General features: G+C 36.3%; 2 protein-coding genes across 15 annotated transcripts in view; one reads left to right on the top strand and one right to left on the bottom strand.

Moving 5' to 3' along the window:
* Window positions 1-54: 54 nt before the first annotated feature.
* Window positions 55-21,898, top strand: LOC125252355 (mitochondrial fission factor). 6 transcript variants are annotated; one of them, XR_007181211.1, is made up of 9 exons: window positions 55-163; window positions 696-907; window positions 15,829-15,938; window positions 16,143-16,237; window positions 17,543-17,722; window positions 18,091-18,156; window positions 18,392-18,467; window positions 18,695-18,879; window positions 21,217-21,353. XR_007181211.1 is itself a non-coding variant. In XM_048165568.1 (8 exons), exons 2-8 carry the CDS (start codon window positions 703-705, stop codon window positions 21,346-21,348), a joined length of 864 nt encoding a protein of 287 aa, XP_048021525.1. In that variant the 5' UTR covers window positions 57-163; window positions 696-702; the 3' UTR covers window positions 21,349-21,898. The 6 variants fall into 6 exon arrangements, 5 of the variants coding, with proteins under 5 accessions (XP_048021525.1, XP_048021528.1, XP_048021529.1 ...); XM_048165568.1 differs by lacking the exon at window positions 18,695-18,879 and having other exon boundaries at window positions 57-163; window positions 21,217-21,898; XM_048165569.1 differs by lacking the exons at window positions 55-163; window positions 18,695-18,879 and adding an exon at window positions 179-244 and having other exon boundaries at window positions 21,217-21,898.
* An 864-nt stretch (window positions 21,899-22,762) lies between these two features.
* amot (angiomotin) overlaps window positions 22,763-25,615 on the bottom strand; it is a 68,031-nt gene continuing 65,178 nt past the window's right edge. For all 9 annotated transcript variants that reach the window (XM_048165558.1, XM_048165559.1, XM_048165560.1 and 6 more), the window contains one exon: window positions 22,763-25,080. In XM_048165558.1, coding sequence (XP_048021515.1) covers window positions 24,965-25,080 — 116 coding nt within the window. In that variant the 3' untranslated portion in view covers window positions 22,763-24,964. The remainder of the gene's footprint in view (window positions 25,081-25,615) is intronic.

The raw sequence follows: 25,615 nt of genomic DNA, 5'->3' as shown, positions 1-25,615 counted from the left end.
AGGTTGAAAAACACCTATTCCCGTGTGATAACACCCCAAAGTTGGGAACCGCCCCTTTTTGTTCCGCAGAGACCTCCTTCTCCAAATTATTGAAAATGAATGCACCGCCCACTTTTGCACGCAGTAATACGACGTTACGTCAGTCGCCGTGAGCTGCACGAAGGTGGGTTTGAACAGCTTGTTGGAAGTTTAAAGAAGTGTTTATATTAAGCCAAAAAGACACTTTGCCTATAATATATCGCTAGTAAGTTAAATGTCCAAAGATCTGGCTGGAAAACCGAAACCAAACCGTTTAGGCCGAGTCGTGGACTCATTTTTACCATGTATGAGTTGACAAATTTAGCCCCACGAGTTGTAATCAATAGGTTTCTGTTAATATTCGTATCGGTGTGTTGGTATATAGAAATATGAACTGTATATTTAAACTACTTAGCCAATATCGATGTCTATCTTAACTGTAGGTCATGTGTGAACGATTTTGACGGTTGACCATGTATCTGAACATACATAGGTCACAGACTGCTCACTTTTAACATATAACAATCAGCAAGCAGCTTCTGTCTTAAATATTTGCTATTTACCACGACTTTATATTGTAATCTATTTTAGTCTGTGTGTTTGTTTTGCTCACGTAACGCAGCTTAACATTTGATGTTGAGCCATGCGGTTAGTGTAATTCCTTTTACTGGCATTAGGTTAGTTATGGCATCTACGGGGTATTTTGGTGACGGTCCGCCGATGCGCGAGCGTGACTCGTACTTCACTGAGGTCATCAGCCAGAGCATGCGCGTGCCCGAGCGGCTGAGGGTCGGTCCAGCCCCTAACGCGCACGAACCTGCAGACCAAAGACCTGAAGATCTGCCTGCTGCCTACAGCATGCATATACCAGACAGACTGGCCTTAACAGGTATATTTCATATTGCTCATAGTGTAAAACTGTGTTCAGTAATGATTTACAGGTCAGATATGGTAATTGCACACAAAGTAAAAACAATTTAATTTTTTTTTAAATCTTATGCTCACCAAGTCTGCATTTATTTGATCAAAATACAGTAAAACAGTTATATTAAGTATTATTACATTTTAAAAGAACTATTTTCTATTTTAATATATTTTGAAATGTGATTTATTCATGTGATGGCAAAGCTGAATTTTTAACTTTAGTGTCACATGATCCTTCTGAAATCATTCTAATATGTTGATTTGGTGCTCAAGATTAATTTATTATTATTATCCATGTTGAAAACAGTTTTTGCTGTTTATTATTTTTGTGGAAACTTGGAAACTGTGATATACTTAGAAGTAGACAAAAAGTATGTACAGCAGGGGAAAAGCTATACATATATAGTGTGTGTTGAATTGAATTAGAGAGCTCTCTAGTTGTATTTGTTACTAGTAATAATTGCATTACAGAGCTCTCTAATTCAGTTCTAGTAACAATTACAATTAGAGAGCTCTACAAATGAATTTTTACTAGTCATATGTTTCCATTGACTTCCATTAATTTTTAGTTACAGAGCCCTAAAACTATGGCAAGCCATTTTAGCTTAAATTGTTCCCAGCGTTACTTGTCGTAATTGCATTTTTACTAGTAAGAATTCAATTAGAGAGCTCTACAATTCAATTCTTACTAGTAACAGTTATGATTAGAGAGCTCTGCAAATTAATTTTTACTAGTCATATGTCTCCATTGACTATTCATTTTAGTTACAGAACTCTACAACTGAATTCTTACTAGTAAGAATTCCAATTAGAGAGCTCTATAATTCAGTTCTTACTAGTAACAATTACAATAGAAAGCTCACAAATTCGATTCTTACTAGTAACAATTACAATTAGAGAGCTATCCAGTCCAATTATTACTAGTAACAAATACAATTAGAGAGCTCTCTAATTCAATTCTTACTAGTAATAATGCAATTGCAGAGCTCTCTAATTGAATTTTTACTAGTAAAACACACATTAAAGATATGTATAATTGCAGAGCTCTGTAATTGAATTAGAAAGCTCTGCAATTGGAATTCTTTTTTTTTTATTGAAGGAGTAAAGCAACATGCATCAAGACAATCAAAGATACATTTTAGTTCCTTCTATTTTAAATATAACAGCAACAACCCCCCCCCCCCCCCCCCCCCCCCAATCCTATCCCTTCCCTAGACAGCTTAGCTACAACAAATTGGCATAATGTCTGACATCTTTTCAAGGCATGGACCCATGCATACCACTACATAGCGATGATAATAATATTATTATTACAATAATAGCATTACAGTATGAATAGATAAAAGGAAAAAAAAGAAAAAGAAAAAATAGCCATTCTGTGAGACAAATTACAGGTCAAAACATCAAATACAGCATCACAAAAAAAGGTAAAGAGAAAGATACATGGAGAGTAGAAATTAACAACTGGGTAATTCTTTCAAATTTTTAAAGTGTGACAAAATGGGTTCCCATTTTGAGTAAAACCTGTCCACCGATCCCCTTAAAGTCGGCATGAAATCAAAATGGACAATTCTTATTTTTTTATGGAATATTGTAGTATTTATTATCAATAATTTATCCGTGAACTTCATTATTTTTTTAAAATTCATGTGCCCTCATAATCTTTAATCAAAATCATTAACCACCCATCCCCCTTCAAAACGACTCATCGTCTCTTCCTGTCACATGCTATGGCGCAAGGGTGGAGCTATCAGGAATTGCAGTGACGTATGGGGTAAATGCTGTGCTTCACTTTATAGAGATTAATGCATTAACCACCGCTGATGCCAGTCATTGGGGTGTACAGTAAACATGGAAAGGAACCTGCGACACGCTCAGTCAGTCAGGCTGCGTGTCCACTGGAGCAGAGCAAGCAACCAGAGCATTTTTAGATTCATTCTTATGGAAGTTGAGCGTCACTTAATTTTACGCGCGGCTCAACTTCCATAGGGATGAACCGAAAACACTCGCTCTTTTAACCGTTTGCTCCACGCCAATGGACACGCACCGTCAGTCAGTCAGACTCTCTCGCTGTTTAGTGCCGTTAACCGTCCTCGTCATCCTCAATACAGCTCTTACAGTAACGTGAGTGCTCGGAGTGAGTAATTCATATCTGCCTCCATTTTGTTAGCAACGCCCAACTTCCAATCAATTCCCGAAGGACGAAATCAAGTCCCGCCCTCTCATTTCAGATGCTGTTTCACTTGGATAGACGTCACAGTACAGAAGAAAAGACAATCGCAACTTCCGTTTCATGCCGACTTTAATGTAAATTTTATCTTCTCTAATTTTAAAAAGGACATAACATCTTCTAGCCAATCTGTCACAGAAGGAGGGGTAGGGGATTTCCAACATAACAAAATTCTTCTGCGGGCCAATAAAGAAGTGTAAGCAATAATGTCCCTCTGGGTTGCAGTTAAAGAAATGATTATAGTGTCACTGGGGGTTCCAAAAATACCTATTGAAGGACAAGGCTGCAATATCACCCCAAGGGCATCACTGATAGTTTTAAAAACCAATGCCCAGTAATTATTTAGAGAGGAGCAAGACCAAAACGAATGCGTCAGACTGGCTAGGAAAAAAGAGCACCTATCACAGGCTGCATCTAATCCAGGATATATTCCAGCTAACCATGCCTTGCTCAGGTGAACCCAGTGCAGCACTTTGAATTACATGAGCCCTAACCTAACTGAAGATGATGATGAGTGGACCTTTTTAAGCGCCTCCCTCCAAAAAGCCTCAGATGGTTCAATGCCCAATTCGTCTTCCCATCTGGATTTAATTTTATCCAGATTGTACTCTTTCAAAGACATGAGCTGGGAGTATAAAAGTGAAATCAATCCTTTATTATAAAAATTGAGAGTAAGATTATCTAAGGGTGAGGTAGGAGGAAGGTCAGGGAAGGATGGGAATTTGTTTTAAAAAAAAAATGCGAATCTGAAGATATCTAAAAAAGTGGTTTTGTGGGAGGTCATACAGTCTGCAGAGGTTCTCAAAACTGTTGAATAAACCTTCAGTATATAAATCTTTGATGCGTTTCAACCCGGAAACTACCCACTGTCTAAATGATGAGTCCAGTGTAGAGGGAGGGAATAAATGATTTGTGTAAATAGGACCCAAAACCGATGCTGATGTAAATTTATAGTGACAACGAAACTGATTAAAGATCTTGAGAGTAGAAAGTACAACAGGATTGGATGTGAATCGAGAAGCTTTCAAAGGCAAGGAAGAAAACACTAAAGCAGGGAAAGAAGAAGAGTAACATGTCTGTGCTTCAATTAAACACCAATTTGTTTCTGGGCAATGAAGCCAAAACAATATCTTCTGAATATTTGATGCCCAGTAATAATGAGTAAAACTTGGGAGACCTAAACCACCAACATCACGGGTCCTCTGAAGAACATGTTTGTTAACCCAGGGGGTCTTATTTTCCCAAATGAAAGAGGACATGGATTGGTTGATTGAGTGGAAAAAAGATTTGGGCAAAAAAACTGGTAGGGACTGAAACAAATAAAGGAACTTGGGAAGAATTGTCATTTTCACTTAATGTATTCTTCCAGCTAAAGTAAGGGGAAGACTATGCCACCTTTCCAACTCTACCTTTACTTCTTTTAACTGAGCTTTATAATTGGCTTCAAACAAAGAAGAAAAGGAGCACGTCATATGAATTCCAAGGTATTTAAACCCATCACAAGAAAAACGGAAGGGTAATGATTCTTGTTGAATTTGTAAGGCCAAATTATTAATGGGGAAACATTCACTTTTTTGGAAATTTAATTTGTATCCCGAAAAGGTACCAAACCGACCTAATAATGATATAATTAAAGGACAACTAGATATGGGGTCACTGATGTAAAGCAAAAGGTCATCGACGTATAAAGACACACGATGTTCAATACCCCCTCGCTTAATTCCTTGGAACGCTGTTGTTGTTTTCAGAGCTATTGAAAGAGGCTCAATCACAATGGCAAAAAGGAGTGGGGACAGTGGGCATCCCTGACGAGTCCCACGTATTAATGGAAAAAAGTCTGAACTGGAATAATTGGTCCGAATAGAAGCTGAAGGGGACTTATATATTAATTTAACCCAAGACATAAAAATATTACTAAAACCAAACTTTTTTAAGACTGCAAACAAATATGGCCATTCAATTCGATCAAACGCCTTCTCCGCATCCAAGGAAATAACTACCTCCGGGTGTGGAGAAGGAACAGAAAGATACATTATGTTAGCAAGTCTTCGAATATTAGAATAAGATTGGCGACCTTTAATAAATCACGTTTGATCGTCTGAAATTATTGAGGGAAGGACACGTTCTAAATGAAATGCTAACACTTTAGCTAATATTTTAATGTCAGTATTTAAAAGAGATATGGGGCGATATGATTCACACTGGGTAGGATCTTTATCTTTTTTTGAGGAGGAGTGAAATGGATGCTTGTGAAAAAGTTGGAGGCAAAAAGCCTGCCTCCAATGATCCCTTAAAAACATGAAGAAGAATTGCCGCAAGTTTCTCCCTAAATTTCTTATAAAAATCTATAGGATACCCATCAAGGCCCAGAGACTTCCCACTCTTCATTGCCATAATGGCCCTACTGATTTCTTCAATCTCGAGGTCATGCTCTAAATCTACCACCTTATCTGATTGCAGGGTGGGAATATCTAAATTATCTAAGAAATTTTCTTTGGATCTGAAGGGAATTCAGAAGTATATAATGAGGAGTAAAAGGTTTTAAAAGTTTTTTTAATTTCTTCTAGGTTGCTAGTTAAAGTTTGATTAGAGTCCTTTAGCTGGGAAATAAGACGAGAAGCAGCCTGACGTTTCAACTGGTGAGCCAAAAGCCGACTTGATTTGTCTCCATACTCATAGTAAAGACCACGTGTCCTCATTATTAATTGCTCTGCATGAGTAGTGGATAAAAAATTAAACTTTGTCTGCAAGTCCACTCTTTTTTTACGTAATTCTGCTGTAGCCGCTAAATCTAAATCTAATATGGATTGTGAGAGTGCTTGCAGTTCCTTCTTACGTTCTTTATTAGCTTACGATGTATAAGATAATATATTTGGCCCATCCAGTAAGCTTTCAAAGTCTCCCAAAGTAAGGAGTAAGACACTGTATCCATTTTATTGAATTCCAGAAACGTGTCTATATTAGTTGAGACAAAGTTACAGAATTTATCGTTAGATAGTAGTAATGAATTAAATGATCAGAGTGGGTGTTCCCTGATGTTTGAAGGGAAATGCAGGTCCAGCACCACAGGCGCATGATCGGAAACAACTATAGCCGTGTAGTCAACTTTCTTAACCATTGATATAAACAAGTTGTCTATAAAAAAATAGTCTAGTCTGGAAAAGGAGTGATGGACATGGGAATAAAAGGAGAATTGCTTAGTCATTGGGTTTAAGAATCTCCAAGGATCCACACAGTCGTTCTGTTGCATAAATAGAGAAAAAGCCTTTGCCATATCAGAAATATTACTACTAGTGCTGGACCTGTCAAGCTGAGGATCGAAAACACAATTAAAATCACCAGCAAAGAACAAATGATGTGTATTAATCTTGGGAATTGATGATAGGAGACTATTTGCAAACTGAACATCATCCCATTTGGGAGCACAAACGTTAACTAAAACCACTGGGACTTGAAAAAGAGATCCAGAGACAAAAATGTAATGATCATTATTGTCACAGATTGTGTCAGAAGGTATAGAACAAAGATTAATGAAAAGACTTCCAAAGTATGCGAACTAACAACAAATGGAGTCATATACAAACCCGATTCCAAAAAAGTTGGGACACTGTACAAATTGTGAATAAAAAAGGAATGCAATAATAATTTACAAATCTCATAAACTTATATTTTATTCACAATAGAATATAGATAACATATCAAATGTTGAAAGTGAGACATTTTGAAATGTCATGCCAAATATTGGCTCATTTTGGATTTCATGAGAGCTACACATTCCAAAAAAGTTGGGACAGGTAGCAATAAGAGGCCGGAAAAGTTAAATGTACATATAAGGAACAGCTGGAGGATCAATTGGTAACATGATTGGGTATAAAAAGAGCCTCTCAGAGTGGCAGTCTCTCTCAAAAGTCAAGATGGGCAAAGGATCACCAATTCCCCCAATGCTGCGGCGAAAAATAGTGGAGCAATATCAGAAAGGAGTTTCTCAGAGAAAAATTGCAAAGAGTTTGAAGTTATCATCATCTACAGTGCATAATATGATCCAAAGATTCAGAGAATCTGGAACAATCTCTGTGCGTAAGGGTCAAGGCCAGAAAACCATACTGGATGCCTGTGATCTTCGGGCCCTTAGACGGCACTGCATCACATACAGGAATGCTACTGTAATGGAAATCACAACATGGGCTCAGGAATACTTCCAGAAAACATTGTCGGTGAACACAATCCACCGTGCCATTTGCCGTTGCCGGCTAAAGCTCTATAGGTCAAAAAAGAAGCCATATCTAAACATGATCCAGAAGCGCAGGCATTTTCTCTGGGCCAAGGCTCATTTAAAATAGACTGTGGCAAAGTGGAAAACTCTTCTGTGGTCAGACGAATCAAAATTTGAAGTTCTTTTTGGAAAACTGGGACGCCATGTCATCCGGACTAAAGAGGACAAGGACAACCCAAGTTGTTATCAGCGCTCAGTTCAGAAGCCTGCATCTCTGATGGTATGGGGTTGCATGAGTGCGTGTGGCATGGGCAGCTTACACATCTGGAAAGGCACCATCAATGCTGAAAGGTATTTCCAAGTTCTAGAACAACATATGCTCCCATCCAGACATCGTCTCTTTCAGGGAAGACCTTGCATTTTCCAACATGAAAATGCCAGAGTACATACTGCATCAATTACAACATCATGGCTGTGTAGGAGGAGGATCCGGGTACTGAAATGGCTAGCCTGCAGTCCAGATCTTTCACCCATAGAAAACATTTGGCGCATCATAAAGAGGAAGATCAAGAAGACCTAAGACAGTTGAGCAACTAGAAGCCTGTATTAGACAAAAATGGGACAACATTCCTATTCCTAAACTTGAGCAACTTGTCTCCTCAGTCCACAGACGTTTGCAGACTGTTATAAAAAGCAGAGGGGATGTCACACAGTGGTAAACATGGCCTTGTCCCAACTTTTTTGAGATGTGTTGATGCCATGAAATTTAAAATCAACTTATTTTTCCCTTAAAATGATACATTTTCTCAGTTTAAACATTTGATATGTCATCTATGTTGTATTCTGAATAAAATATTGAAATTTGAAACTTCCACATCATTGCATTCTGTTTTTATTCACAATTTGTACAGTGTCCCAACTTTTTTGGAATCGGGTTTGTACAATGTGGGTGTAGCCTTATAAAAGAGGTTCAGAAACAAAAATTGTCAACATTTGAGTACGTTATCCAGGTTTGAATAATAATAATAAAAATAAAAGTAAAAGCCAAAATGGAGTGTACAATTATTCCCATAAGTCCAGTTCAGCCTCGGATTTTACACATACGATATAAAACTAACAGAGTTTTCTATTTCTTACCAGAGGGAGAGAACAGAGCGTCTATGCGCATTATTCTTCACCCCAGTGAGTACAGTAGAACTCATTGGCTTCCTCTGGCGTGCCGAAGAGGTGTGTTTTCCCTTCACGAGTAACGCAGAGCCTTGCAGGGTACAAGAGACCGAATCGGACTCCCTTCTTGTAGAGCCGAGACTTCACATCTTTAAACGCTGCTCGTTTTTTCCCTAGGTCAGCGCTGAAATCCTCATGGAAAAACACTCGGTGTCAATGAAAGAGCAACTCGCGCTGTTGCCTGCTGAATCTGAGGATGCGATGCTTATCCTGGAAAAAGTGGAAAAGAACCAGAAACACTCTGGGTTTGGTCTGCTTGGCCCTTGCATCGTTAGTTGGATTTGGTCCGACTCGGTGGGCACTAATTGTTTCCCGCACAGTATTTAAATTAGGCGCGTGTGAAAGGCAGACGCTTCAAATGGCTTCATAGCGTAAAACAACTTTCACTTTAGCCTCTATCAATGCAGTGCACACAGCACAGAATTTTTTGTGATTTATTCCACAAAAGTATACAATCGATCACAAATAGAGAACTTAATCTACCAATTTAAGTTCCCCAACATGATTGAATGGAGTACACAAGCATTTGTATTGTTTGTGTAATATGTAACGGCAAAATCCGCTTTGTATTAAAGAAATAAAAGAACGCACATCACATTAATTAGAACTAAACAAGGCTATACAACACCAGATAAGAGTAAAGGCGATACAAATTAAGCAATGTCCTATTTCTTTCACTCACTTGGGCTACTTTCCAATGCAATCTCCAGTCTTTGATTAAATTAATTTAAAAAAATAAAAGAATACTTCCAGAGTTGAAAAATAACTGGGTTGATCATGTTAAAATGTCACATCATCCAGGTTTTAAGTTATTAAGTTAAGCGTGCAATATTGGAAATAAACTGAAACAATGAATAATGTTGCACAATTAAAATGAAAAATGACTCACAAGGTAAATAAACTGTTTTAAAGATAGACGTTTATTGTAAAGTTCAAAGAAGTTTAATTTCTTGTCAAAACTGTGTCTGTCCATTTATTTTCTGACAGCCATGTGGGGAGACTGGGCGGGGATTTAATGACGTCGCCCTCTGAATGTAGATACAATGGCTGGATTGCATTTACATTACACTGAGATCCGACCACAATGCGTCCTTGACTACCTCCGAACCAGGACACGTTGATCGGATAACATTCCGATCACAAACGCGTTTACACTTGTCTTTTCAATGCGTATGTGGACAACATCGAGATACAGGTTGCATGTTAATGCCAAGTGTAAATGCAGCCGTAGAGGCTCTAATGATCTGAAATAGGCCTAACTATTTTTACTCAATATTATTTTTATTAGTTTTATAACAGGCCTAACTATTTTTGGTGTTGATTAAAATCATTATAACATTATAGCATTATTGATTATGCTTTATAGACAAGAAATAGGGAACAACGGAGCTGAAGGCACGTTTGACTTTATTTTCTTTTAAACCACTAGCTAATTTGGCTGATCCTTGACGCCATCCGGACAGCAGCGCAAAGTTGATTCTTCGCTCATTTTATCTAATATGTAATATTTTTAAAAATGTTGAAGATTAATGTAGCAAATGAGAATCGATCAAATTATTGAATATATTTTGTTAATGTTTTTCAATTTTGTTCAAGGTAGGTTAATTAGTAAGTTTTTTTCCATTAACGGAACTTATTTTGTATTTTGGGTAAAATAATAGGAGCCTATATAAGTAATATAGTATTGAAGTGATATATTGAAGTGACAGTATATTTGTTGAACAAAAATGAATTAGCCTATTTTATGTAGGCTAGGTATCAAAATAAACCAAATATAGTACAAACTTTGCTAAATTGATTGTTTTAATAGCACATTTTTCTTAAGGTGTGCATTTAGCCTCGTTGTGAAGGTATGCTACGTAGGCCTACTGTTGTATTTCCAGGTGAATTCACACTCTCTTAGAAAATATAAATATTATAGTGATATGGATCTATTTTAAAATTGTAAAATACTTATTTTGTCAAGCATTGCAAGAGTTTTACTTGCATTTTCCACTCACAAAATAATGCTGAGGCAATTTGGGCTATGGGGTGTGCGATAATTTTCATCTCAGAATTGTCATTTTAATGATATACAAGCTGACATTCGCTATCGAGTCACTGACTTTGCAAAAGACGAACAAAAACACGACTTGAGAGTCCAAAACACTTACTGCATGATGAAGCCAGTAATGCTGCTATATGAGGGCAAAAATATCCCTGTGAGTTTTTTTTTTTTTTTTTTTTTTTTATAGGCCTATAACATAGCGTGATCACAAATTTGATATTTATAGTCTATAACAAACTAAAAAGGTAATATTCAGTGAGTTACAGACAATATTGTCTGTTTTTGCTACGAAAATAGTTTAAAACAAAGCGGGGCCGAACTGTTGTGCATCTCAGAGCAACAATGCAATGTTTCGTACTTGATGTGAATCTGTTTTTTTAAACGAATAATTTGAGTCAGTTACCAATAAAGACTTCTAAATGAATCAACCGTTTTGAACAAATCATTTGAATCAATGAATCACTCATTAAGACAGGATTGGACTGCCACTTCCTGGTAGTTTTATACAGGCCTAAACCAGCCCGCACAAAAACAATCAGCAAGATATCGCCTTATCCTTGCTGAAAAAATCCCCAAATATATATATAATAATAATAATAATAATAATAATAATAATAATAATATAATTGTTACTAGTAAGAACTGAATTATAGAGCTCTCTAATGCAATTGCAGAGCTCTGTAATTCAATTGCAGAGCTCTAATTAAATTATAGAGCTCTCTAATCATAATTATTACTAGTAATAATTGAATTATAGATCTCCCTAATGCAATTGCAGAGCTCTCTAATTCAATTGCAGATATGTTTAATTGAATTATAGAGCTCTCTAATTGTAATTGTTACTAGTAAGAATTGAATTGTAGAGCTCTCTAATTGAATTCTTACTAGTAAAAATGCAATTACGACGAGTAATGCTGGGAACAATTTAAGCTAAAACGGCTTTGCCATACTACAAATTAATTCTTACTAGTAAGAATTCCAATTAGAGAGCTCTATAATTCAATTCTTACTAGTAACAATTACAATAGAGAGCTCTCAAATTCAATTCTTACCAGTAACAATTACAATTAGAGAGCTCTCCAATCCAATTATTACTAGTAACAAATACAATTAGAGAGCTCTCTAATTCAATTCTTTGAATGATTCACCTCGCAACTTACAGGACTTAAAAGATCTGCTGCTAACATCTTGGTGCTAGATACCACAGCAAAACTTCAGGGGTCTAGTGGGGTCCATGCTTCGACAGGTCAGGGGGACCAACACAATATTAGAAAGGTGGTCATAATATTATGCCTTATCGGTGTGTATTCAGGTTTGTAACTATAATCAGAGTTATAACTATATATTAAGATTTACATTTATATATTCAGATTTTTTTAAATATATATATATATATATATATATATATATATATATATATATATATATATATATATATATATATATATATATATATATATATACACACACACACACATATATGTGTGTTGTGTGTGTGTGTGTATATATTCTCTGAGGTCCACTGACAATGTTATCAAGATTTTTAATTCAAAAAACATAATTTGACCCTCTTTTTTGAAACACTCCGTTTTAATAGTTGTGCCGTATTCAAGACTTGGAAGTAAACAGCCACTGCTATGATTGGTAACAGTTTTGCATATTAAAATTAAAGGGGTGATGAACTGAGAAATCAAATTTTCCTTGAGCTTTTGACATATAAGTGGTCATCATATTATAAGAATATCCTGTAAGTTTCAGAGCTAAAAACTTCCCTGTTAGTCCAATAAAAGCTTTTATTGACACCAGACCCAGCAAACGACAGGTTTTTCAAAGTGGGGATCTTTGACGTCAAGGGGCAGCAAGCACTGCCTCCGCAGAAGAAGATCAACGCCTACTTTATCACTGCCTGTTTAGCCCCGCCCACCGGATCACGCATGACATGCAATAGAATAGGTAGCCTAAGTAACATAGGCCTACATGGTGCTAAACCAGATCGAGCTACCAAGCAATAAACATGCCGTTGAGGATTAAAAAATATTGTGCAGTACCTGAACTCGACAGTAATGCAATATGTAAGTAACTGTGTTAATTCTAATCCCTGATCTGATAGGTAATGATGCATGTACGGTCAGATGTTCTTTGTCTGTGTGTGTCAGTAAATCAAACCCGTGACTAAACATCAACTACTGTTGTTTCTGGATAAAAATAATCTGTTATTTAACGGTGATTAAATTATTCAAATATTCAGTTTGACTTCGGCGCTACAGTATAAATTCTCAAGCAGTATTGGGGAAAAATAATGTCATGTCAAGTCACCTTTATTTATATAGCGCTTTTTACAATGCAGATTGTTTCAAAGCAGCTTTACAGTGATAACAGGAAAATAATTTTGGCTGCACAGCAGCTCTAGAAGAAAATGGTGTCATTGTCCAGCTTAAGTTAGTTCAGTATTGATTCATTCCATTGTAAAAAGCATTAGTTATTAATTTAGTTAATTTATCTGTTCAGCAGCTCTGGAGAAAACAGTGACGTCATCGTCCAGCTCAGTTTAATTCACATAGAATGGTGTCAATGCAGGCAGATCAAAAACTTGTTGAATGTCAAGTGTCCCCAACTAAGCAAGCCAGAGGCAACAGCGGCATTACAATATTAAGTTAGTCCCTAAAGTAACTAATCGTGTTACTTAGTTATTTTTTATGAAAAGTAATGTTACATTACTTTGTGTTACTTTTTCTTCCTGGGCTGGGCTTTATTTGTTTATTTTGACAAATGTTAAGGCTCTTTTACACTAAAAAGTGAAATGAATAAGCCTGTACAGTAGAGGGCGCAGTTCAAACAAACCTCTCAGCTGTGCTGCCATTGTGGATTAAAGAAGAATAGGATACAGGAGACATAAGTTCAACACTCTTATTTCTAAATCTAATCAAAAGTAATTTTTGCTTATTAGTATGGTTAAATTGGATCATTGAAGGTCAGCAACAAAGACATTGTTTATAATAAAGTGAGATTAAATACAGTATAATACAGTATATTTGTGTAATTTAATGTATATAATTATTACAAGTTTGTGTAAAATTATGAGATTGCATTTCACTGTTTTTATTGATTTTGAGGAATACTTAATGTTTGTGAGTTCACATTTAGTCTAGAACTATCTAACCATTATGCTTACACAGCGCACACAACACCTCTGCAGTTTTTCCCCAACATGGGGACAGGAGAGTTGTCAGTCAATAAATGGGAAAACAAAGCAACGTGTGTTACTTATTTGAAAAAGTAGCTTAGATATTTTGATGTAAATTGAAAAAGTAATGCGTTTCTTTACTAGTTACTTGTAAAAGTAATCTGATTACGTTACTTGTAACGCGTTACCCCCAACACTGGTCACACAGTACATTGTTACTTGGTGTTGGCTCCAATGAAGTTGTCTCTGCATAGGGTGACCATATTTTGATTACCGAAAACCAGGACACTCGCCTGGCAATGAGATACTCGAAGTTTACTCAAAGATGCCTTATAATTTCAGCACATTTAAAGTATGCCTCCTCTGTATGGATAGAAAATTGTTATATTACAAAATACTATCTATAACCAAAGACACAAATTCAGATAGGCTTCTCAGAGGTCACTCAACATGTTTTATTATGACAAGTTTAAAAAATAACGAATGAAATAATGATATAAATGATGTCTCTTCTGTATTAGAAAATAAATAAATAAATAAATAACTAAAAAAATACCTCTGCTATATTAGCAATCCAAGTTTAACAAAAATAGCTCTCACAAACTTACAAAAAATATCTATATCTTTAGTTTTCTTCTTCATCCTTGTTTTCCTCTTCATTCTGTTTTTCTTCCTCATCCTCCTTGTTTGCCCATCTATATTTTGCTGTAGAGCAGATCTTTCCCAGCAGTTTTTTGTTGCTTGACAAACAAGCATGAAAGTTATGAAGAAATGTATATAGGCTTTATCAGCTGTTACATCGCAAGGTACAAAGGAAGAGCACAACGAGCTGAACTCATAGACATCAGACGACTGCACAAATCGTGCAAACGAATGAAAACATTATAAACTGTTACCTAGAAGTAAACAACTGTAGTTTAGGCATAAGTCAGCCATGACACTGAGAATATAGTTACCTTTATGGAATAATCCACTAATGTCTTGAGATACAATGTGAACTAATATTCTCTGTTGCACGTGCAATCACGCATGTCTGCGAAACTCATTTATATTAATGTATGCTCCGCCTCCGCCGAAAATCTCGTAACACCGGTCATTTTAATGGCCCAATGAAAAACAATGAAAACCAGGACATTTTCATCACTTTATAAAAAACAACCAGGACGGCCAGGACAGTACGTGAAAACAGGACATGTCCTGGGAAAACAGGACGTTTGGTCACCCTATCACTGCATCATCTTTTATTTTTAGTCTCTCTGAAAAGTCTGCGTCAAAATGTGTTTTGTTTAAATACAACTCTGCATTAAAATGAAGCAAACAAATGAACAGTGTCTTACTAACGTGATCTGGAAGTTAAAATTAGTTAATAAAGTTAATCCACGCTTTCTTAATGTCAGGATCACAAGGAAGGCAATGCAAAGACTTTTTTTTACACAACTTGGTTCTTCAAAAGGTCTTGTAATTCTCTATCGTTCTGTTGCTGGGGTAATCCTGTGTTTGCGTCTGTCTCAAATTTACTACTACATGACATGCTTGAATCAGTGGGTGGGGCTAAAGAGGCAATGGTGTAGAAGTAGGTGTTGATCTTCTGCAGAGGCAGTCTTTTGTCGCACTGTGATGTAATAATGTGACAAAATCCCAAAATGAGTCGGTTTGGGAGCTTGATTTCAGTAAAAGCTGTTTTGGGCTAATGAGGAAGTTTTGAGTTCTGGAACTTACAGGATATTTTATAGTACAATTACCTCTTACATGTCAAAAGATCAAGGAAAATTTGATTTTTCAATTCATGACCTTTTAAATTTATTAAAATAGTAAACAGATAAATTGTAATATTTCAAAATATTATAATTTTTTTTTTTTTTTTACTGTATTCTTGATTAAATATATAGTGAGCATAAGAGACTTCTTTCAAAAACATAAAAATCTTAATTATTTTAAACATTTCCAAAATATGGCTTCTTAAATCTTTAACTTTTTTTTAACAGATGCTCCTGATATGAGTCCACGACCTCTTTTCTCCAAACACACTTCATCAATGTGGGACCTGCAGCACAGATCCTGGGACAGGGAGGCTTTCATGAGAGAGCCTGTTCAGGTAGTCTCACATAGCTAGACCTTTGACTAAATAGCAGCAAAACAAAACAAAGCAAAACAAAACAAAACAAACCTTTTAAATCTTTTAATAAAGATTTAAAGGTTCCAGGATAACGGTTGAGCCATTTAACAAAATATATAAATGTCAATGAAGGCCATGAAGGGATTCATTCCATTTCATGATATTTCTTGTAATGTCACACAGAGTCCACTTCGCAGGTCTTATAGTGACCAGGCCTTTGGTCGAACCCCACCTGGAACCCCCACACACTCCAGACAAACACTCCGCTCCCAGTCTCCGTAAGTCCAGTTCAATGTTTAATCATTTAGTGGGAATCAAATCATTATAGAGTTATAGTGATCTGTCATATACAAAGAAGCTGACAAATACATTTTATGACCTTACATGTCACCATTTTAAGTCTGGATGTCCTGTAGAGGAAGAGCACATTCAGAGCTTTTCACAGATACCAAATGTTTGAAAGTTTCACCATGACCACTCCCTCTCCTTGGTCTTTAAAAATGGCTGAAATTAATTAATTTAGTGATTAAATTTAACATCTTTATGGAAATATATATATTTTGTAATTATCATTATCTTATCATAAATCTTACTAACTTTCAAACTGTTTGTCATAAATCAACATCTCAGGAAAATGTTATGGGGTTTCTAATCAAAATATTACTTTCTGTTACGAAACAGGACATTGATTTCATACACGTTCACTGTAGACACCAGGATTTTATTATGCATTTTGGGAGACACAACAAGTGAATAGGGAAATAAATTATATGTCAGTATTCTTATGAAATATTAGATATTATTATGAAAATTAAAAAAAAAAAATTATATTATATATGATTTTGCATAATTTGTCAATACTTCTGTGAATATACATATTTATATACACATTACACAATATACATGTATAATGACTTTGCACACTTATTTGTCAATATGTATACTAATACAGTAATATACAAATTTGTAGTTGACGCATAATGTTATGGATTTTTATTGTCAATATCAGGATTTTAAGATAAAATCTATAAGTGAAAGTGTATATCTTAGGCCCTGTAACAGGTCAGCATCTGTTTTATTCACCACTTTCAACTTTGCTAGTTCATTTTAAATGGCCCTACAGTGTGACAGATGAATTTTTAAAAGTAGAACATTCCATGTAGTCTCTCGATTAATGTGAGCTCATGAAAGCAGTATTCATAATTATAAAAGAATTAGAAAATTCTGTTTTAAATTCAGTTTTAAACAACTTTCTGAATGCATTTTATTGTCAGCTACACTAATATAAAAATTTCCCTAAAATTTTCCCCAAATCAGAAGTACTATAGTATGTATCCATTTCATAGCCTTTATATACACGCCTCACTGCCACTAAACATCCACTAGAGGGCAGGAGAGATTGGTTGTTGCATTTGGGCAGTTCACATCACCTGCTCTAAAGGAGATGCTTATTTACCTGATGAGACACAAATCTGTGCAAACAAACACTGTCAGGTTTGTGTATTACAGCTGTCCTAGTATCAGTCTTTAAATAACAGCGGTGCACCTCTATGTCCGTACTTCTCCTGCCCTGTCCACAATAGCCGCAGTGTTGGACATCCACCTGTCGTGCATACAGACCAGTCCCCGCCAATGCCCCCAGGGCATCCCTCCATCCCACCCAACCTGCTGTCCCCACAGAGCATGCTGCAGGCCGCCAAGGAGCTGGGCCAGCAGGCGTCTCAGAAACTCCTCCAGAGTGTCACCAAAAAGTACTCCTCCAGGTGACACATGGATCCTCATCCTGCACTCCCTGCCTTTCCCCTTCCTGCTAACCTGGGATATTTAGCCTTCAGCTGTTTGCTTTGACCTTTGAACTCATGATGTTTGGTTGTTTTTGATGGAATTCGGTTGCCTGTCTGGCTTTCAGAGTTGGTACACTTTCATGCCTGCAGATTCACATCAGAGCTTTGGGCTTTGATTGGATTCCCTGCTATTGCTTTACCTGAGAATCTAACAAGCACCTGAAACACTCTAAAGCTTTGAGCTTTTAGTGCCGCCTTTCTACTAATTTTGAATGGATTTTTTTTGTTCACAAAACCATGTTCAATGTGGACTGCTTTGGTTCCTGGTGTCTCTCTTGTGTTTTAAGGTTTGGTTACCTGGAAAACAATCCCTCTCAGGCTGTGGAGGTTCAACCTGATCAGAGCAGAACAAGGTGACAGTGGCTCATGCAGTTTCCATGTATTCAATAGTGGAATGCTGCTGTATGACAACCTTGGAGCAAGCAAACATTTCCTGTTTAGTTGTTAATGGAGAGACTTTTATCATAATGGATAGTGTTGAGGAAGCCTATTGAATTAGTTACACCAGTGATGGAAGGGAGGGCATTCAGTATGTTTCGGTGGAAAGACTTTGAAGTGTCTTTGTTAATGTCACTTTCCATCCCACAGTGCCTCGCAGGAGTTCTGGCTCAGTCCTGAAGAGGACACTGGTACTGCTGTTGAGTTCATGGTGCTCCGCAGACAGGTCAGTGCTTGAGCTTCACACCGACCACAAGTTCAAATTTCACTGAGAAACAATGCATTCCTATGAACCCAGTTTTTTTTATTATTCTATTGCATAGGTTAATTTTGTATGTCAAGCATACATCATTTTATACAAATGTACAAATGATGGAGTGAGGGTGAAATTAGGATTGAATATGTCACAGCTATGTTTATATTACGCCTCCTCTGTCGTTTTGCTTTTTATAGAAATAAAAACCATTTAATTCAGTTGGATAACGGTCACTTCAGTCCCATTCAGCTTATCCAACATGAGCAGCAGAGTCGTATGTAGTGCAGCAGGAATCAAGAGTTCACTGATCTCGTGATGAGAGTAAGTGACAAGATAACTGACAAGACCATGGTGGAGGATTCATTGCACAACAGAGCCTAAGGTATGACAAATGTCTTATCGTAGAATTCGCGCTCAGCACCGCCACTCCCAATTCAGAGTATGTGCGATCTCGAAAGCGTAAGTAAAACGCGAGCGCACATTCAAACACGATTTCAATACCCTGCATTTTGAAAGCGACCCCCTGATGCAAGCAAATATTTCCTAATATGAAAGCTATCTTAGGCTGGGATGTGTAATTGTAACCATCTCTTAGCTCTGTATCATGCTTGAAGAAAAATTTGGTCTCTATTTGGACTTAGAATGTTGAAAGTACTTTGATTATGGTTGCACTTATTGTTTGCATTTAAGAAACTACGTTATACATTTTTATTTATGCTGTTTTTCTTTTATCAATTTATGGAAAGGAGTTCAGTTAGGAGGAGGTAAAAAGTTGTAGAAGTTCATAAATCATGTACAGTTCTAAGGTCTGAAGAGACTGAAATCATACAGGAGAGAAGCCAGTCAGTTGAGTTTGATGCAAAAACTTTTACAGTGCTTATGTATTGTCTTTTACAGCATATGATAATTCATACTCAGGAAGTAGAACTGAAATGACATGCATTACAAGATGATTAGCTAAAACATTTCAAATGCACCTGCAGACTATTTTTCTATGTATTTCGTCATTGAGTATTTCTTAAATACTGTGTAAAAATCTCGTCTCATCTTCGTGAACTTAACCTCGTGTCTCGTCTCGTGAGCTGTCTCGTCACCTCCCTCATGCTTAACATATAAAATTAACCTACACAAAAATAAAAATGTGTAAAGTTGGAAAAAAAGAGAGGATTTTGCACAATTCATTTTTCAGTATGAAATATTTTGTATTATATGAAGAGTGTACATACATTAATATACAAATCTATTGTTGACACGTTACATATTAATTTCGATGGTTAATTTGGACCCATATTAATTGACCTGGTGATATTTTGGTCTGTCACTAGTCGTTTAGAATGTCGTTGGGACATTTTGGAGTTTGTTACCAAATTATTAGCAAAGACCGATAATCAAAAGAACAGAAAAACAAACTTGCAACATGAGGAATTTAGTCCATTTCACATGTAATGACACTTTGAGTTGGTTCTTTTTTCCCATAAAATATTGGTTTGGCTTTAAGTTTATTACTAGTATTTTTTTTTTAAAGAAATTAATACTTTTATTCAGTACGGATGCATTAAATTAATCAAACGTGACAGTAAAAACAAAAGATTTCTATTTCAAATAAATGCTGTAAAAGAACAAAGAATCCTTAAATGTATCATGGTTTCCAAAGAAATATTAAGCAGCACAACTGTGTTCAACATTGATCATATGACACTGAAGACTGGAGTAATGGAAGCTGACAATTCAGCTTTGCCATCACAAGAATAAATTACATTTTTATGTATTATGTATTAAAATAGAAAATTATTTTAAATTGTAGTAATATTAATAATGTTTTGATCAAATAAATGTAGGCTTGGTGAGCATAAGACTTCTTTCAAAAACATCTTACAGATCCAAACTTTTGAACGGTAGTGTGTGTATATATATGCATATACATATGCAGTATATGCATATACTGATTTTTTTTTTTTTAATATGTTTGTCACAAACTTTAATGTTTCAGATCAAACAATTTTAAATATGAATCAAAGATAACACGAGTAAACACAACATTGTTTAAACACAGTTTTTAAATAAAGGTTTTTATTATGAAGGGAAAACAAAATCCAAACCCACATGGCCCTGTCCAGCTCTCCTAGAGTAACTGCCTGTCTCCTGAAATCTCCTCCATGCTCTTGAGACTGTGCTGGGAGACACAGCAAACCTTCTGGCAATGGCATGTATTGATGTGCCAACCTGGAGGAGTTGGACTGCCTGTGCAACCTCTGTAGGGTCCAGGTATTGCCTCATGCTACCAGTAGTGACACTGACCCTAGCCAAATGCAAAACTAGTGAAAAACAGTCAGACAAGATGAGTAGGAAAAAAAAAATGTAAAACCATTCCTGTTTTGGGGGTTGTCTCGTTGTTGCCCATCTAGCGCACCCATTGTTAATTTCATTAACACCAAAGCAGCTGAAACTGATTAACAACCCCCTCTGCTACTTAACTGACCAGGGGTGCGTTTCCCAAAGCGAACTATGGTTGCAAGTTCCATCGTTACCAATAGAGTTCATTGGGACTTACGACCATAGCTGACCAACAATGCTTTCGGGAAATGCACCCCAGATCAATGTCCCAGGAGTTTAACTGACTTGATGCTATTCTCTGATTAAAAAGTGTTCCTTTAATTTTTTTGAGCAGTGTATTATTGTGGATCATGTTGATTGTGTTCATTGATTTTTACTGGTTCAGGTGGTAAAGATGAGCAGGAGGATAGCAGGTCTGGAGAGACAGAACGCAGAGCGCAGACAGACGGAGCTGGTGCTCTTCTCTCTATTACTGTCTGCCTGTCTGATCAATGGCTGGCTGTGGATGCGCAGATGACGGCTCACCCTCACAACACTACAAGAGCACCAGAGCCTGGGAAGTACAAAACTGTGCACATATTTGTGTTACAGTGATTTACATGGATACATTTGTTCCATCTCAATTATGTTAAACCGCTCCTATAGAGGACTGTCTTCAGAATGAGGCATAAGTGTTTGCACCATCGAATATATGTGCATTGTATGATCATGGTAGTGACATGGGTCACTTTGGTCTACAAATGATTTGAGGGAACTCGAGCATGTTTTTCTCACAGATGATGTCATTAAGTAATGCTGTCTCTCTTTGGCTCTTTTGATCAGGCTAATAGCTAGTATGTTTTGTATTGGATTTATTCTGCAAACTATGTAAATGAGATTTTTCTGCATGCTTTACAAGCCTTACAGGTTTTGTCCTCAATCTTAATGAAAGTATAAATTAGGGTTTTTTATTTAGTTTTCTTTTTTCTTCCAATTAGGCATTTGAATAGCCTTCATCCATTTTAATGCATTTGCCTAGCCTGATGAATGTATATTTAAAATAATAAAAATTCTCAGATCCCGCTTTCTCTAAATGTTAACGTGTAGTAAATAAGCAGAATTTTCATGCATGTGATGCTGAACAAAAAAACAAACAAAAAAGAACAACTAAATGCTGCAATTGGATCAGTTTATTAAAAAATTAAATTAACCAAGGAGAAAAAAAGTTACTGAAACATTTTAGACTATAAACTAAATGAGAATTGTAAAGCCTTATACAACATCTGCATGAGATAGAATGGGAAATTATGAACAGGAATACAGTTTAATTCAAATTATTTGTCAAGCAGCAACTAGAGTGACATTTTGTAATGAATACTAGTGAAATGAATGAAAATATTTCTTGTGAGGAAAATATGTAAAATGCCCATTGTTGGGACAAAAGGGTAGATACTATAGAAAATACAAAAACACATTCTTGAAATTAGTCCTGAGATGGACTACAACACATTCTCCTTCAGAAGCTCAAACTTTAAAGTATCAAATGTAGCAAGACCATCAAGATAGGTTTAGATAACTACACTGAGGCTTGAGGTGGAACAAACTGATGAATGAAATGAAATCTTGACTTCCATGACTAGATTATCCTCACAGCTAGACTGACCAGCACAGTTAAACTTTAACTGTTTAGTTTAGCTTTTTCTGTATATGTAGAATTTCATGACACTTTGAAAGCATTTTAATGTGGACAGTATCAGTTTGCATTCAGTGAACTATTTTAAATGTAATGTGCAAGTTTATCAGCATTTTGTCCCACCTTTGTCTCAGTCCACTCTTAGGTCCATTGTCTTAGTTTGTGCCTAAATTAGATGAGTGCTCTTTAAACTTACTGAACGGTCTTAAATACCCCATTGAGTGTTTTGGATCACAATGGATGATCTAACAGTGCCGGAAATGTTTTAAGATTTTATTTAAAACAAAGACAGGAAGGAAGAAAAAATAACCAGTTTCTATCTCAAGTGAATGAGATAAGCAAAAAACTGTACAAAATGTCAAGTACCGAGGCACAGCGTGCTAAACTGAGACTGTCTGTGCTCAAATACCTAAATACCAACTGAATTGAAATTTGTATTCCATAATATCAAATGCTATTGAATCTAATTTTCAGGGAAATACATTTAAATAATTTTGAAATAAAGTTTAAAAGCTTTTAGACTTGTATGTTATTGTTTTTTAACAAAAACTGAACTGTAAATATGAAACTGCTATGTAGGATCACATTTCTTTAGCCCTGTGTTTTTGAAAGCATCATATAATGGCTCTACATTAGGCACACGGCATTTAGGGCTCAGGTAGTTGGCTCAAACTGACACTACCTGCACCAGAAGGACCTTTGAAAGGAAATGGAATGCTAACATCTCTTTCTCCAGGTGGTGTAATACCTCAATGATTTGTCTCTTACAGGGGACAGAATTTGCTTAGTGCCAAGTTTTAACTGCTCAAAAGTTTGGGGTTAGAATGGTAGTGTTGTCATTTATACATGCTTTTGAGTTTTTTGAAATGATGACCTCCTTTAGAAACTCAAACTTGCTTGTTCGTTTATGCATAAATGATATATCACCAAACAACCACAGTGAGCACACATCGTGAGGCATCTGTAAACAAGTATCATCTGGACAGCACTGTGTATTAATGGTCATTTGTGTATAAGCACCTGAGAAACCTGAGTGAATTAACAAATAAATTGTCTAAATGTTGTTGTAACATCTGCCAGGGAACATTTTAGAAATGTGGTTCAGAAGTGCAAACAAACACTCTAAATGTGACGTTTCAGATGAAAACGGACACCTCGAACAGACGTCAAATTGACATCAGGGACTGAGCGTCAAACAGAAAATCTCTCGCAAATTCAGATCCAGAGGTCGGAAGAAATTCCAAATACTATGAAGCGTGAGAAAATTATGAAAGCAGTAAAATCAGATGGTTTCATAAATATTTCCTGATTTCATGGAATTTCATTTACACATCCGTATAATTTTGAATTAGGTTAAACCAGGTGTTTCCAAACTTGGTCCTGGAGGGCCACTGTCCTGTAGAATTTAGCTCTAACTTGCCTCAACACTCCTGCCTGGAGGTATCTAGTATGCCTAGCTGGTTCAGGTGTGTTTAATTGGGGTTGGAGCTGAACTCCTGCTCCAGGAGCAGGATTGGACACCCCTGGGTTAGACCCTCTTAATAACCTGAGGATCGTTGCTTGGCCCTTCTTTATAAAATGTGCGTATAATTTGCATCTTTTTTATGGATTCCTTTGGTCAAGAGTTAAATGTCTTGCAACCACAAGACTGAAAAAAAAGCTATCAAAAAATGACTTCAGAGTAACCATCACATTGAAACGAGAGGTTTGGAGGATTTCCAAACTGTGAAAGGACAGATCTGGAAGTCCGGTGTGTGTGTGGTGAAGTGGCAGTGGATTCCAGAATCCTGTTAATCCCCAACAGTGGTACCTCTCAACCAAGGCACATTTGTGGCTGCTGTAGCTCTACTGGAATGATGGACCTCAGTTTTGATTGAAAAACTACAGACTTTCACACAGACAAACCCAAAACCAGTTGGGTCACTCATATTTTCACATACTTCTGGAGCTTCTAGACACACAGGTGAATGCTTGTTGGTCCACTGCTCCTAAACAGTGCACTGTGAACCATACAGAACATGCCGTACAGACATTGCGTCCTAGAATAAAAAAAGGCCCTATGCCATTCAGATTTACAGTATTCTGATGCAGTATTTACATGTAACAACTGTTCGGCTACTCATCATTTTGCAAGATACTCAAGTGCCACATTTGTATTAGAACACACAACAAAACAATTGCATACCAAAAAATAAGTAAATACAAACACAAAGTAGTGCAATAAATGTAAAAAATTATGCCAGTATATTTGGTCCGAGGGTCTGGAAGGGAAAAAAGTTCACCAGACAATACTGTACAAAAAAAGTGTTGATTGTGAGTGTTGTTGTATATTATTGTTCGCTGATTGTTGTAAAGTTTGTTTCTAAACAACCCCTCTGTCCTGACAATCTTTATCTGAAAATGTAACAGAGAAGGAATCCTTCACCTGCTTTGAGTTGTGTCTTTGTCAATATGTGTGCGATCAGATGAGTATTTCCACCATCTCGCTGTCCACGTCCTGCGGCGGGAGGCTCTGCTGCGGGAGCGACTGCACTGGCGCTCTCCTTTCTAATGTACCGGTGTGAAACACTGGCACATCTGTAGAGACAAAGACGCATGCAGATGTTTATCGGTCAGTGGTGAATAAGGACAAGTTAAAGGAAAAAATCTTTTAACAAGCTAGTTTTGTACTAGTTTCTTTTTTAAATGTACTCTTTGTATTCATGTTGGTTTCATAGGGTTTTAAAAAACTTTTAACCTTTGCTCTGCATGCACATTGGCTGCACCACATGAATGATGCAGTAAATAAATTAAATATTTATAATAATTAATATAACTATTTTAACAAAACTTGTCCAGTGCATTTTATCTAAGAAATTTAAAAAAAAGCCAAACTACCCAGTTTTCTTTCCAAGAATTTAATTCTTTTAAGGAGGCTTTTTTCTTCATAACTATATCAGGACAGCTGAATCACCCTGACATTTCTTATTTTATTTTAGGGGTGCATAAAGTATCAAAATTAATTTTGTTCAGAAATTAAAAACATGCTCAACACAGAAGTGTATTAAAGTTACTGTTTGCATGAATTGCATGTTCAATGTATTACTGAATAATTTATATAATCTAATTTATA

This window comes from Megalobrama amblycephala, linkage group LG18 (genome assembly GCF_018812025.1).
Source record: "Megalobrama amblycephala isolate DHTTF-2021 linkage group LG18, ASM1881202v1, whole genome shotgun sequence".
NCBI lineage: Eukaryota > Metazoa > Chordata > Actinopteri > Cypriniformes > Xenocyprididae > Megalobrama > Megalobrama amblycephala.
Note: the sequence above shows the minus strand (reverse complement) of the source record. Positions and strands in the feature narration are given on the sequence as shown.

What these genes read in the sequence shown, in the direction of transcription:
- LOC125252355 (XM_048165568.1), top strand. Translation starts at nt 703, where the DNA reads ATGGCATCTACGGGGTATTTTGGTGACGGTCCGCCGATGCGCGAGCGT. An exon ending in AGACAGACTGGCCTTAACAG is followed by an intron (nt 908 to 15,828) that starts GTATATTTCATA and finishes TTTTTTTAACAG; the next exon opens with ATGCTCCTGATATGAGTCCA. An exon ending in TCATGAGAGAGCCTGTTCAG is followed by an intron (nt 15,939 to 16,142) that starts GTAGTCTCACAT and finishes AATGTCACACAG; the next exon opens with AGTCCACTTCGCAGGTCTTA.